General features: G+C 45.4%; 1 protein-coding gene across 1 annotated transcript in view; it reads right to left on the bottom strand.

Annotated features, from left to right (window-relative positions):
• Positions 1 to 13,311, bottom strand: part of DLGAP3 (DLG associated protein 3) — a 136,445-nt gene that overhangs the window by 15,546 nt on the left and 107,588 nt on the right. The window contains exons 4-7 of the mRNA XM_060258081.1: positions 13,098 to 13,212; positions 9,660 to 9,903; positions 9,031 to 9,371; positions 264 to 349 (exon numbers count right to left, since the gene is read on the bottom strand). Of these exons, the coding sequence (XP_060114064.1) occupies positions 264 to 349; positions 9,031 to 9,371; positions 9,660 to 9,903; positions 13,098 to 13,212 (786 nt within the window). The remainder of the gene's footprint in view (positions 1 to 263; positions 350 to 9,030; positions 9,372 to 9,659; positions 9,904 to 13,097; positions 13,213 to 13,311) is intronic.

Genomic DNA, 13,311 nt, shown 5'->3' on the forward strand with positions numbered 1-13,311 from the left:
GTCACTGTATGGGCATCTGTTACAGCCTGATACATTCATGCCTTTGCACTTTTGTTTTATGAGCCACTATGATAGTCCAGCTGTTAGAAGCGAGCATCGCTAAGACTCTCTGGCTTGGATTCTCCGATGAAGGTCTGTGTGGTGAATATTGATTTCAGGACCAGGCCTGCTGGAGGTAAGAATGAGGCACAAACGCTGGGGGTTGCTAAAGCCGCAGATCATGATGGGACACTGCTTGAAAGAGGATGTTGAACCTGTGGTACCTTTTATCTTCTTCCACTTGTACTCCGATGGAATGGAACTCCCGGCGGTTCCTGCTTTCTGTGTCAGAATCAGAGATGGTTTCCACCTGTTTGGGAGTTGCAGGGGAAGAACAGAAAGGAAAAGGACAGTGGGGGAAGGTGGAGAGATCAATGGAACAATGAAGGAAAGGGATGGATCCAGAAGTGGAAACAAGGAAAGTGGATTGATAAGCAGAAGGAGGGGAAGAAAGCAGAGAAGGTCAGACAGACAAATAAGGGTTGATTAGTAAAGGAAATTCAGAGAGAAAGGTGGAAAAATAAAAAGTATCAGAATGAAAATAAGAACAAAAGAAGGAAAATGGGCAATAGAAAGATGGAAAGAAGTACAAAAGTAAGCAGAAGAGAGAATAAAAGAATGAGAAAAAACAGAGAAGAATGGACAGAATAAGAAAAAAATAAAAACAAAGGAAGAGAGGTTTAAAGAAAATGATGGATAGACAAGTGGAGTAATACCACTCAAAAGAAAAATAGATAGATATGGAGCAAAATTTAAAAAGCAACAGACAGATAGACATGTTGACCAGAAAGTGATGTTTAAAAAGAGACACAAAGAAAAAGAGATAAAAATTCATAGGTGGCAGGAATGGGTGGGAGAGAGACAGAGAGAAAATCAGTAGTGAGGCCAGAGCTGGAAGGAAGCATCTTGCAAACCAGGCATATGGATTTTAAATTCCAAGCACCAGATGCAAAAGAAAATCCAGATAAACTGTAGGAGCGTAGAGCAGGGATCAAGTGCTATGGAACCCTGGCCTTTCGTTTCATCCCTTCTTTCCCAGGATGCCAGGCAGACTTCAAAGGCCTCAGACTTATCGCTGAGCCGGACGGGGTGGAAGAGAGGAGAAAGCACAGCCCAAAATCCATGAGGGAGCCTTCATGGAAGAACAGGGCTCCTTTGGCCTAAATGGCAAAGCCTGCAGCAAACGTTTCACTTGCGTCATTCAAGATCTGTACCAACTCTCTCTCTGTCTTTTCAGATTCTGTGCTATGAAGACTGACAACAAAACAGGTTATACACCTCAACTGATTTTTAAAACTTTCTTGCACCAATGTGTGCTAGCTGCCAGCTGCCTTACCTTTTAACCAATATTTAGTTGTGGGATGGATAGTCAAGAAGTAGCCAAGGCCACAGATTGGGGGCAGATGAGGACCCTGGGAGACACAGGGCTGGTTTCTGCAGCTAGTGAGGAGGGGCTTTCTTCCAGTGGAAGCAACCTTGCTTGGTGCATGATCCTCTTCCAAGTGTCTTTGCATCAGGGAAAGTGACCTTCCATTGGGGAAAACTAGGGTTGCCAACCTCCAGGTGGGGCCTGGAGCTCACCTGATATTACAACTGATTTCCAGACAATAGAGATAGTTCCCCTGGAGAAAATGGTTGCTTTGGAGGGTGGTCTCTATGACACGGTACCCTGCTGAAGTCCCTGTCCTCCAAAAACTGCCCTTCCTTTCCCAGGCTCCAGCCCCCGAATTTCCAGATATTTCTCAACCCAGACCTGGCAAGTCTCGGGAAAACACCTCTCCTAGCTGAGCAGACTTGAAGGATCCAACCTATATCCTGGGAGATGGACATGATTGAGCCAAGGAAATTATGCTGAGCAGAGAAAAACCTATTTCATGCTCTTTTAATTTTATGTTGTGGCTTCCTAGGGTCGCCAGGTTTGACTTGGGAAATATCTGGGGACTTTGGGGGTGGAGCCAGGAGCAAGGTTGTGACAAGCATGATTGAACTCCCAAGGGAATTCTGGCCATCACATTTAAAGGGATCATGCTCCTTTTAAATGCCTTCTCTTCGCTGGAAATAATGATGGGCAGGGGCACCTTCTTTTGGGGCTGTTAGAATTGTACCCCCTGGTCCAATCTTTTTGAAACTTGGGTTGTTTTTTTTTTGAGGAGAGGCATCAGAAGCTATGCTGAAAATCTGGTGCCTTTACCTCAAAGAACAGCCCCCCCAGAGCCCTAAATACCCACAGATCAATTCTCCATTATACCATATGAAATCTCCAGGGTATAATGGAGTGCTCAGTGGGCATTCAACCCCACCCCTTGCTTTCGGATAATCCTGAAGCAGGGAGAGTCTCCAAACCAGGGGATCCCCTGCCCCCAACTGGGGATCAGGTTTCCACGTTCACATCGTGTGAATACCAGAATAAAGACATTATTATTTGGTTAGCCTTTAGGTTCATTAAGGGTGACAAGTTTGATATATACATTCACAGGGAGAGGATGCACAGAGGAGAGGAAATTCAATTCCTTCCCCTCTCATTTTCACTACCTCTTGCTTCCCCTCCCCAATTATTCTCGCTCCCTCTTTCCCCACCCCCTTGCCAGCTCCCTTCTTGCTTCTCCCTGCTCCCACTTCCCCTCCCTTTCCAGGTCTCCTTCCCCCTGCAGCTCTTATAGCCTCTCCCCCTCCTTCCATTTCCTGTGTCTCTCCTGATAATGGGTGCACAACATCAGGCACCCTTTTGGGTTGTGTCAGTAAACCCAAATGCAACTCAGACATAGTTTTGTCCATGTTTATCCCTTGTTTTTTTCCATGGGGTTGCGGGCATTGCTTTTAAAAACTTAAAAAAAAAAACACCATTTCTTTTTAGGTTTCACATTATTCTGCACAGCTGCAGGCACTCTAAGATTATAGAAACTTCTGAGGGGCCACATTGTGCAAATTTTTCAATCTTCATGGTTTGGCCAGAGTTCAGAATTAGATTCTGGACTCTTCATTTTTGGCTGTGTGGTTACAGCTTTATGTGTTAGATCACCTCCATCTCCATGCTAGGGACTGACCAAGGGATTGGCAGGATTGATTCTGGAGAGGGAAGGCAAATTTCTACCTGCTGCTTTCCATTTACTTTCTGTTGAGATTCAAGTCAGGCCCATTTCCACTCTCCTCCAACTGGTAAATGGAAGCTTCACTGTAAAGAATTAGCTGTCTCAAGGATTTCAAGGGATGGATATTTTAGATAAAGGAGGAAGTTGGATTAGATGGCTTCAGAGTTTCCACACTGTTTTATTGGTCTTAGTGCTGTGCTTTTGAATTGTAGCCTGACCAATGCTCCTTCTAACCTGTGAAGTCTTGTGAGCAAAAATTCTACTTTGTGAGCTTCTGGTCTTAAAGTTGTGAGTTATTGCATAAATTACTTTGCTGAGGCCATTTTTCCTGAGTAGGGTTGCCAGGTCTGACTCAGGAAATATCTGGGGACTTTGGGGGTGGAGCCAGGAGACTTTGGGGGGTGGAGCCAAGACCAAAGTTATGACAAGCATGATCGAACTCTGAAGGGAGTTGTGTCCATCACATAAAGGAACCACACTCCTTTTAAATGTCTTCCTTTCATTGAAAATAGTGGGGGATGGGGCACCTACTTTTGGGGCTCATAGAATTGGATCCTCTGGTCCAATCTTTTTGAAACTTGGAGGGTATTTTGGGGAGAGGCTCTAGATGCTTAGAGGGTGTTTTGAGGAGAGGGACCAGATGCTTTGCTGAAAATTTGGTGCTTCTATCTCAAAAAGCAATCCCTCTAGAGCCCCAGATACCCACAGATCAATTCTCCATTATACCCTATGAGGACCTGTCTCCATAGAATATAATGGAGAGCCCAGCAGCCATTTAAACCCCCTGCCCCGGTTTCTGATGACACTGAAGCGGAGGGAGGGCCTCCAAACCGGGAATCCCCTGTCCCTACCTGGGGATTGGCAACCCTATTCCTGAGCTAGGACAAAAATGTGTGAGCTGGAGGCTAAAAAACTGTGAGCTAGCTCACACAGACTCAGCTTACAGGGAACACTAAGCCTGATGTGCACAGATGTGAAGCAGCTGGATCTTTTCCTATCACCTCCATGCCATCTCAAGGAGATTACTTTCTATATTATTTGCTAGCAAGTTGCCAATTAAAGGCACAGAAGCAGGGCATTTTAAAATAAATGGTGACACAACCACTGAAATCCTGCATTTCACTCATGGAATGCCAGCATGACTGAACTTTTTTTTTTTTTTTTTAAATATTTTTTATCTCATCCTTCTGCCATGGAGCTTGGAGTACATGGTTCTTTCCTCATCCCCTGTATCCTTACAACAAACTCACAAGGTGGGTTAGGCTAAGAAAGAATGACTGACCAGAAGAATGGGAATGTGAACCTGGGACTCTAGAGTCCAACATACTAACCACTTAATCACAACCAGCTCTCTTCTGTGCCATACTTCAAGGGGCATATTTATTTGTTTGAGAAATATTCACAGAAAAAAGTGATACGCAATAACTATTAGGAGTAACTTTCATTGAGTACATCAGAAGGGCAGTATATTCTAATAAAGTGATGTTCTGACCTATATTTTCCTATATTTCTTTGGATTGCCAACTCCTGGTTGAGAAATTTCTAGAGATTTGGTAGCAAACCCTGGGTGGGGTAGAGTCTACCCTCCAAAGCAGCTGTTTTGCCCAGGCAAACTGATCTCTGAAGGTTGAAAATCCTTTGTAATTCTGAGTGGTCTTCAGGCTCTACCTGGAGGCTTGGCAACCAGACATTAAGTCAAAACTCTTTGGATGGCAACTTTAAACATCAGGCTGAGGTTCCTTTTTGTTTGCAAAAGGTCTGGAGCTACTTATGAAGATTCAGAGATCAGTACGATCTGCACCACGATCAGTAGACCAGTATTGACTGGGCCACAACAGTTCCACCCCTTGCCAGCTGTTCTGCAACATTCTTGGGTCCCTGAAAGGATCAGCCTTCTTTTCGACAGAACTTAAGTGACTCATCTTATTCATTGATGCCAACTTTTTAACTGACCTTGCTCCAATGTGTTTAACTGCACTGTGAAACATAAAAATTTAGTACCACGGCCCCCAAACTGTGGCACCTTTTTGTCATTATTTTAATCTGCGTGGATAATTAGATCTCCAATGGCCAATCAGAAGCCCTGGTGGGCAGAAACCCCGCTTGGCCCCACCCACTTAAAAAAAACCTTTTGGTGAACCCTGGTGAACCCATACTGGTGAACCCTGATTTAGAGGCACATAATGCTTTTCCTGCCATTGACTGCTGTTGTAGGGTTGCAGCAAAAAACCCAAAAACTGATCAGCAAAAAACCCTAACCTTGATCTGCTTCGATATCCTTAACAACAGCTTGATTTGCAAAACTGAAGTATTATAACCTAACGTTTGCAGTGCAAGGTGCTGCTCTAAGACACCTGACCAAGAGCTGTTAAACATTTGGTAGTTCTGCTTCTATGCCATAGAAAGCTTCGCTGCCAAATTTCCGCCCACCAGGCCAGTTTTGAAGGCACAGGAGCAGAGCTGGGCAAAAGGTGTCAGCCCTCGATGGCTTCCAATTCCCTTAACTATGAATCCAGCTGGCCAATCAAGCTCCATGCAAGCACAGGGAACTGGAAAATATAAAGAGGGCCTTTTGAACTCCTCAAATGGTGTGCGAAATATCAGTTTCCTCCGTGGAGCATGATGCCTGTGCGTTGCCTCTTTGCGGAATGGTGTCCAGGGCTTAATTGATCCATTTTGCGTCAGCTTCGAGTGATTCGTTAAGAGCCAGCGCTCTCAAGTCTCCAATTTTTTTGACCTTGTCAAACAAGCAGCGACAAACCATGAAGTCGGATCAGACACTTCCTTCTTGCCAGCCTGCCCCCTTGGCTGAGCCGCTCCGATACACTTGCCTGAACTGCACTTAGCCTCTCTCCGGAACACCTGGTCTGATTCTAACTGACAAGGGACAGGCCCGCTAATGAAGTATAATTTAATGGCGAGCAAAGGAAATGCAGATTTATGAGCCTAATAAAAATTAAAACGAGCAACAAGAGTGAAGCGACAGAATGCGTATGAACCAGGTGCTTGTCTTGAACCTGACTTCCCCGAGATCTTTGCTGTGGCCATGAAAAGGTGGAAGTTTTATACAAACCAGATGGTGACCAAATGGGATTTTTCATTTCTGGGTAAAGGTGGTCGGGGCTTACCTCTTCGGACATTTTCCTGTTACTGGTTTGAGCTAAATGCTGAAAAAAAATATCCCTATTCAATATCCCTTTGTATAACGTCCTTAGGGGAAAAGACAGTCTAGCCAATTCTTCTCTATGCTCAGGAGGACAAGACTACTGAAAACAAATGCAGCCACTATCTATGTTGCTGCTTTTTTGGGTTTCCCCTGGGGAGAACTATCATCGGACGTTCAAGTAGCAACAAGAACTTCTGATCCTGTGATGTGACCTGCTAGCAAGATATTATGGAATCAGTTTAATGGGAACATGTGAGCTGAAATGCCCCCAAGCCACTTAATTCACCCCTAGAGCAGCATGAAAGGAACACAAATTTCTAATTGGTACTGTCTCCCTAAGGGACTTAACGTAGATGATGAGAGGTATCACTTTGGTTACTTTCCTACTCTATACAGATGCCATGCCTCCTGGTTTATCTTGGCTTCCTGGAGGAAATGGGTAGGGGACCACATGCTGGTGTTAACACTGGAATGCTTACATCACTTCCTGTAAAAACTGGAAGTGATATGTGGATACTCTAGCATTTAATAAAAACTCTATGGTAAACTCCATATGGTATGGAGCAGAGGTTCATCAGTGGCTCTTAGCCACAGCTTATTGTTGGAATTCTCTGTCTGGGGCAGTGACACTCTGTATTCTTGGTGCTTGGTGGGGAACAGTGGGAGGGTTTCTAGTCTCCTGGCCCCACTGGTGGACCTCCTAATGGCACTTGGTTTTTTTGGCCACTGTGTGACACAAAGTGTTGGACTGCATGGGCCATCGGCCTGATCCAACATGGCTTCTCTTATGTTAACCATAGGGGTTTTTTATAAATGCTAGACTGCCTTAGGACTTAACTTCTAGTTTTTACTGGAAGGGGCATCAGCACGGTGGCGCAATGCTGAAGTCCACTCCCTAATTCCTTCTGAGTGTTACTGGCTGCAGCCTGGCAAACCTAACTCTGTGCCATCCTGTCTCATAGTAAGGTCCATCTTGAGATGTTAGGGATGCCTGAACTAGTAAAACAAACTGATATCCTCCCTCCCAGTAATGAAACTGGGAACAATCCACTGAGAAGTCCTCCATTTTGAAATGGATGAAAACTTAAAAACACCATAGGGTTTTTTATATGGCACATCTGAAAAAACTCAATATGGCTCATTTATGAGTTGCCTGGTTCACACACAACAGCAACTGTGTATGCTGAGTACATTGTTGGGATTGTGCACTTCCTATACATGTGCTGATGGGCTTCCAGTTTGTAGAGACATTATATCTGGAGAGTGTTAATGTCTGTGTGTATGCCAAATGGACATGTGTGGGTTCCCTCTCCATTACTGGGAACATTCCTTTAAAAAAAAATTCCCAGTTACAGGGAGGGATCATATGTGTGTACCCTTCCCACATACATAGACTCCTTGCACATGAACTGGCATTTGTGCCCACTCCCCTGCTAAGTGCATTGATTTCCCTGCTTGTACTGCTGTGTATTTAATACGTGCATTTAAGGTTGATGAGAAAGATGTTGAAATTGTTAGAAGATTTTCTATCCTGTGGCTCCATCATCAACCAAAAGGGAGACTGCAACCAACAAATCAGAAGGAGATTGAGACTGGCAAGCCATGAAAAAGCTAGAAAGGATCCTTAAGTGTAAGGATGTGTCATTGGCAACCAAGATCAATCTAATTCATACTATGGCTTTCCCTATGCATGGGTGTGAAAGTTGGACAATGAAGAAGGCTGACAGGAAGAAAGCTGACTCAATTGAAATATGGTGGTGGAGGAGAGACCTATGGGCATCATGAACCATCAAAAGACAAATGAATGGGTTCTAGATCAAATCGAGCCCAAACTCTCCCTGGAAGCTAAAATGACCAAACTGAGGCTACCATGCTTTGGTCACATAATGAGAAGATCAGACTCAGTAGAAAAGTCAACGATGCTAGGAAAAGCTGAAGATAGTAGGCAAAGACCAAGTCCCAACAGGAGATGAATTGCTTCAATCAAAGAAGCCATGACACCCAGTTTGCAAGACTTGATCAAGGCTGTTAACAACAGGACATGTTAGAAGTAATTAATTCACAGGGCTGCCGTAAGTCAGAAGTGACTCAACGTATCAGGGCCAGACTGCCTGCTCGGTGAATTAGGCAATTCCCTAGGGAGCTGCTGGTCCATGGATGCAGAATTTGATGTAGTCTCCCCCTGCCCGCACCTCTCAGTGTCTCCAAGAGGCACAAGCGGTGAGGCTTCCTTCCTGCTTTTGCACCCCAGGGTCTAAAAGCAGGAAAAAGATCTCTTCCCCCTACACCCCCAGTGCCTCTTGGAGTCTCGAGGTGCAGGCCGGCAGGGCTTTCTTCCTGCTTTTGCACCCCAGGGGGGTAAAAGCAGGAAAAAGGATCTCCCCTCCCATGCTTTGACATAGCGGGTGAGGAAACCACTTCTCTGGGTAGGGCCGTAGAAGGGGCCCAATCTCTCCATTCTATCCTACAGGCCCATAGGACAGAATGGAGAGATCAGGCCACCACTGCAGTGCAATGCTGGAGGGCACAAGGAGTTAGCCTTGCCTATGGTGCCAAGCAGTCTAGGTCCAGTTCTGCAGCACACAGTCTATCATACATATTCCATTCAAGCTAGGCCCACCAGGAGCAGGATGAAACACAGCCCCTGCATTCTCCTATTGGGCCACCAAATTAATTTAAGTCCCTCCTCCTCTTCCCAAAGCAGCTGTCTAGACTCTCTGCAAGCTCAGTTCCTACCTGAACTCCAATAGACGGTCGCCATTTCCTTTGCCGTGCCAAACTTCTCAGCTCCTCCCTCCCTGGAATTGTCCTTATGATGAGAGTGGAGGGCTTAGGGGAGGTCCTGGGCTGGATGGAAGGCAAGTCTAAGGACATGGCGGTGATCTTGGTGCTTTCCAAGCTCTCGGTGGAATTGCAGCGCTTGGCAGTCTCTTTGGACCATGATGGACTTCTGGCTACCTCTCTGGGAAGGAAGCTGTCATGGGGAGACTCGGTGCTGCTTTGTGTTGTGACAGAGATGAGGGGCTTGGCTTTGATTCCTGCAGGGAGGGGAGGTGGAGCTTTCCTGTAACTGAAGGCTGTAGAAGGTGGGAGAGAAGAAAAGAAACATGGGATGAGTCAGATTTACAGGGAGGCCTATGCCAATCCAAGCACATATTGGACTGTAACTGTAATATCACGCTGAGTGATGCTCCCTCACCCCCAGGCCCATCTAGATTTGGAACTGTGTTTGGAACTACATCATTGGTTGACAAGAACAAAAGGGCTGTCAGATGACTTTGCTGGCTTTGGTCTTCTTTCATTTCCTGTACCATACACATAAGGGTGGTGCATTGTGGGCCCAAGCAAAGTGAGGCAGCACTTACAGGTGCTTGGCTTGAGGATGCTGCTGGTGAGGGGTTGGCCAGGCTGGTGAGTAGTCGTTGCCATGGTGAAGAGCGAGAGGCAGTCATCATCCTGAGAGCAGCCAGCTTGAATAGCCCTCAGGTAACTGTGGCTGCGCATGCGGAAGCAACCGGGCAGGTCCAGGGCCTCCACGGCTTGTGACTCCACCTCTCCGAAAACCGACTCACACACAGCCTCAAACTGGTGGTTCAACTCTTCATTAATCTGGAAACAGGAGAAGAAAATGGGGAGATGAAGAGACAGAAGGGTTGGGTGTGGGTGAAGCTCAGATCTGTGAACCTAGGGGTGGGCAAAGGTGGCAAACCGCTCAGGGGGGCTCCACAATAGGGGCCCCAATGTGTCAGTTATTTTAGCTAATGTTGTGGACAAACAACATTACACGTGCTTGACCTTTTACTTTCACAGTCAAACAGAAAGACTGCTGGCCTGTCTAATGAATTGGCATGAATGGATTATTATCAATTAAAACACCTACACACAAAACTATTTAATACATCTACTATGCTGATAGTCTGTGGATTTAAATATGCTGTGTTATCTACTGGCAACAATGGAGAGGGTGCGAGAGGAAAGTCTGCTGATGCCAGTTGCCCGCCTGTGGACAGCAAGCTCCTACTCTTGCATTTCCCTGTGCTCCCTTGACTGAGTAGCCAGGGAAAAAATGAGTTGAGCGGAACAATGGTACAAATGCTGCGAAAGTACTTCCAGGTGATTGTTCACAACACTCTAGGAATTTCCTGACTCTCTACAGCCTTTTCTAGAGATTAGGGGAATTTCTAGAATGGCATTAGGTGAGGAGGAGCTGTAACATCACTTCCAATCGTCTACCTGATCCAGTGATTAGTGTGTGTGTGTGTGTGTGTGGGGGGCGGGTTTACCTGAGGGATGGTTTGCACTACCAGAGCTCAGTAATGATTCATAAAAATTAGGGGCTCAGTCTTGAAATGGTTTAATTAACAGATTAATCAACTAATGCTTTAGATGATGGCTTTATTTCCTAAGCTGAAAGCTCTCTCTCACTTTGCTTTGGTATTAATACTTTGGTACTTAAATATTAAAGTTTTGTCATAAGCAAATTGATTTGTTTGGCTAACGGTCACAGGTAGATAACTCACTGAAAATGTCAAGACAGTGTGTGATAGCAATAAAAAAGGCCATGCTGGAAATTATTAGGAAGGGAATTGAAAACAAATCAGCCAGTATCATAATGCCCCTGCATAAATCAATAGTGTGGCCTTCTTTGGAATCCTATGTACCTTTCTGGTCACTGCACCTCAAAAAGATATTATAGCATTGGAAAAAGTCCAGAAAAGGGCAACTAGAATGATTAAAGGGTTGGAACACTTTCCCTATGAAGAAAGGTTAAAACACTTGAGGCTCTTTAGCTTGGAGAAATGTCGACTTAGGAGTGACATGATAGAGGTTTACAAGATTATGCATGGGACAGAGAAGGTAGAGAAAGAAGAACTTTTCTCCCTTTCTCACAATATGAGAATTCATGGACATTCAATGAAATTGCTGAGCAGTCGGGTTAGAACTGATAAAAGGAAGTACTTCTTCACCCAAAGGGTGATTAACACATGGAATTCACTGCCACAGGAGGTGGTGGTGGCTACAAGCATAGACAACTTCAAGAGGGGATTGGATAAGCATATGGAGCAGAGGGCCATCAGTGGCTTTTAGCTTATTGTTGGAACTCTCTGTCTGGGGCAGTGATGCTCTGTATTCTTGGTGCTTGGAGGGGGCACAGTGGAAGGGCTTCTAGTGTCCTGGCCCCACTGGTGGACCTCCTGATGGCACTTGGGTTTTTTGGCCACTGTGTGATGCAGAGCTTTGGACTGGATGGGCCATTGGCCTGATCCAACATAGCTTCTCTTATATTCTTAATAAATATGTCTAATCCTTAAAAAAGGTTAATCTAGTTTAGGGGGCATCATGTGGTAAAGAGTTCCATGAGTTAATTACATGGTCTGTGCAGAAGTAATTTTCACTTGTCTGTAAAGAGTCAAGTGCCCCCATCCTAGACAACCTACCTTATCCTCCTACCCCCAGATCCAAAAGCAGGGCTAGAACAAAGTACCCAAGCAAATATGGTAAGCATATCTCAAACCAGTTTTGTGGAAGTGCTGTATGGGAACATGCAAAGCCTTCTGCCAGTGTGCAGTGGGTAACCTGGCAGCTTCCATTCTCTGCTTTGCTGAAACTGCAGCAACAGAAAGCGCAGGCCAACCCTCAAAGATGCTGAATGCTTTGAAGAGCCCAACTCTGAGTTTCTTAAAATTACAATTCTAAATTAACCTGTAGATACTGGGTGACTTGTGCAGGAGGCTGACTTGGGATTTAGCATTTCTTTGCAAGGCAGGCAAGCAGGCGGGGCCAAAAGCGATGCATGTGGAGGTGGGGCCAGCTCAAGAAGGATGGGGAGAGATGTAGTGAGGCAGCCATGCACCTGTTCTGGGCACAGCATCCAAGAAGTCCCATCCCAGGGCATCATGAATGGCCCTTCTGGAATCCAACTGAGCATTGCCATTTGGAGCAGTTTCTAATGTTAGGCATAGAGGTCATGTACTATAACAGAGGTGTAGGTAGCACAACTCCATGGAGGACCTGATGCCCAAATGTGCCTTGTCAGTTCAGCACCAGAAGTCCATTGTCATTGTAGCACTTTCTTAGCTCTATAGAAGCAGCAGCACCTGAGCTTCCAAGACACACATGGAGGGGTGGAACTGATTTTGCCTGTCCTGGACCTAGTAAGAGCCAGAAAAAGTGGATGAAGTGGAAAAGTTGCACTTGGCTTTTGAATGCAAGACTTTCAAATACCCAGCAAGATACACCCCTTAGGGACAGAGATCTGCAAGGAAATTCCAAGGGAACCCACATATCCAATTCTCCAGGTGCGAGACACACAGAAAACTTCTTGAGGCCATTAGCAGGACTGATTTTCCTGCACTCCCATCCCCCGGTCTCCATTCCTGGTGTTGTGAGGAGAGAGACCTTTTCAGTCACTTTGGTGCTCTTAGTATATGTTCTGTGAGACTGCCTTATCCATAAAGCTTTTGATACATGTATTCGCCATTTTGTGTGAATAAGGCAATGTATGTAATTTCCAGTTTCAATGCAAGCAATTATTGTGGGTATACCTGGGATGGAAAATGTGCATGTTGTCCAATACATACAAAGTGGAGAACACATGAATCAAGAGGTACATTCATAGCACGCTCTCCTAGTACGTAAAGACAGGAACACCACAATTGTAATGACTGGCTTATCTCACATTACAACCTGCATAATCTGATTGATCTTGAAGCCTGCTGTGCAGCTTTTCCTTCCACCCCCTAGAGTTCCTTTACCCTGTCCATCTCCTGCAACTCCAGTATCAGAGACTAAAAGCACCTCACCTGCCCAGTGGTGAAGGACCGTCCGTAGCCCTGTCCCCGTGGCCGGATTCGGGGTGATGTGCAGCAGCTGGGACAGTTACAGATATATGAGTCAGAATAGTGCCTACTCGCAAACCTAATGAGAGACAGTGGGGAAGAAAGATTTCGGAACAAAACCTAAACAGACATGAATAGAACACATGGAAATGATGCAAGGCTGGTTTTGTTTACCTTT

This window comes from Heteronotia binoei, chromosome 17 (assembly GCF_032191835.1).
Source record: "Heteronotia binoei isolate CCM8104 ecotype False Entrance Well chromosome 17, APGP_CSIRO_Hbin_v1, whole genome shotgun sequence".
Classification (NCBI taxonomy): Eukaryota; Metazoa; Chordata; class Lepidosauria; order Squamata; family Gekkonidae; genus Heteronotia; species Heteronotia binoei.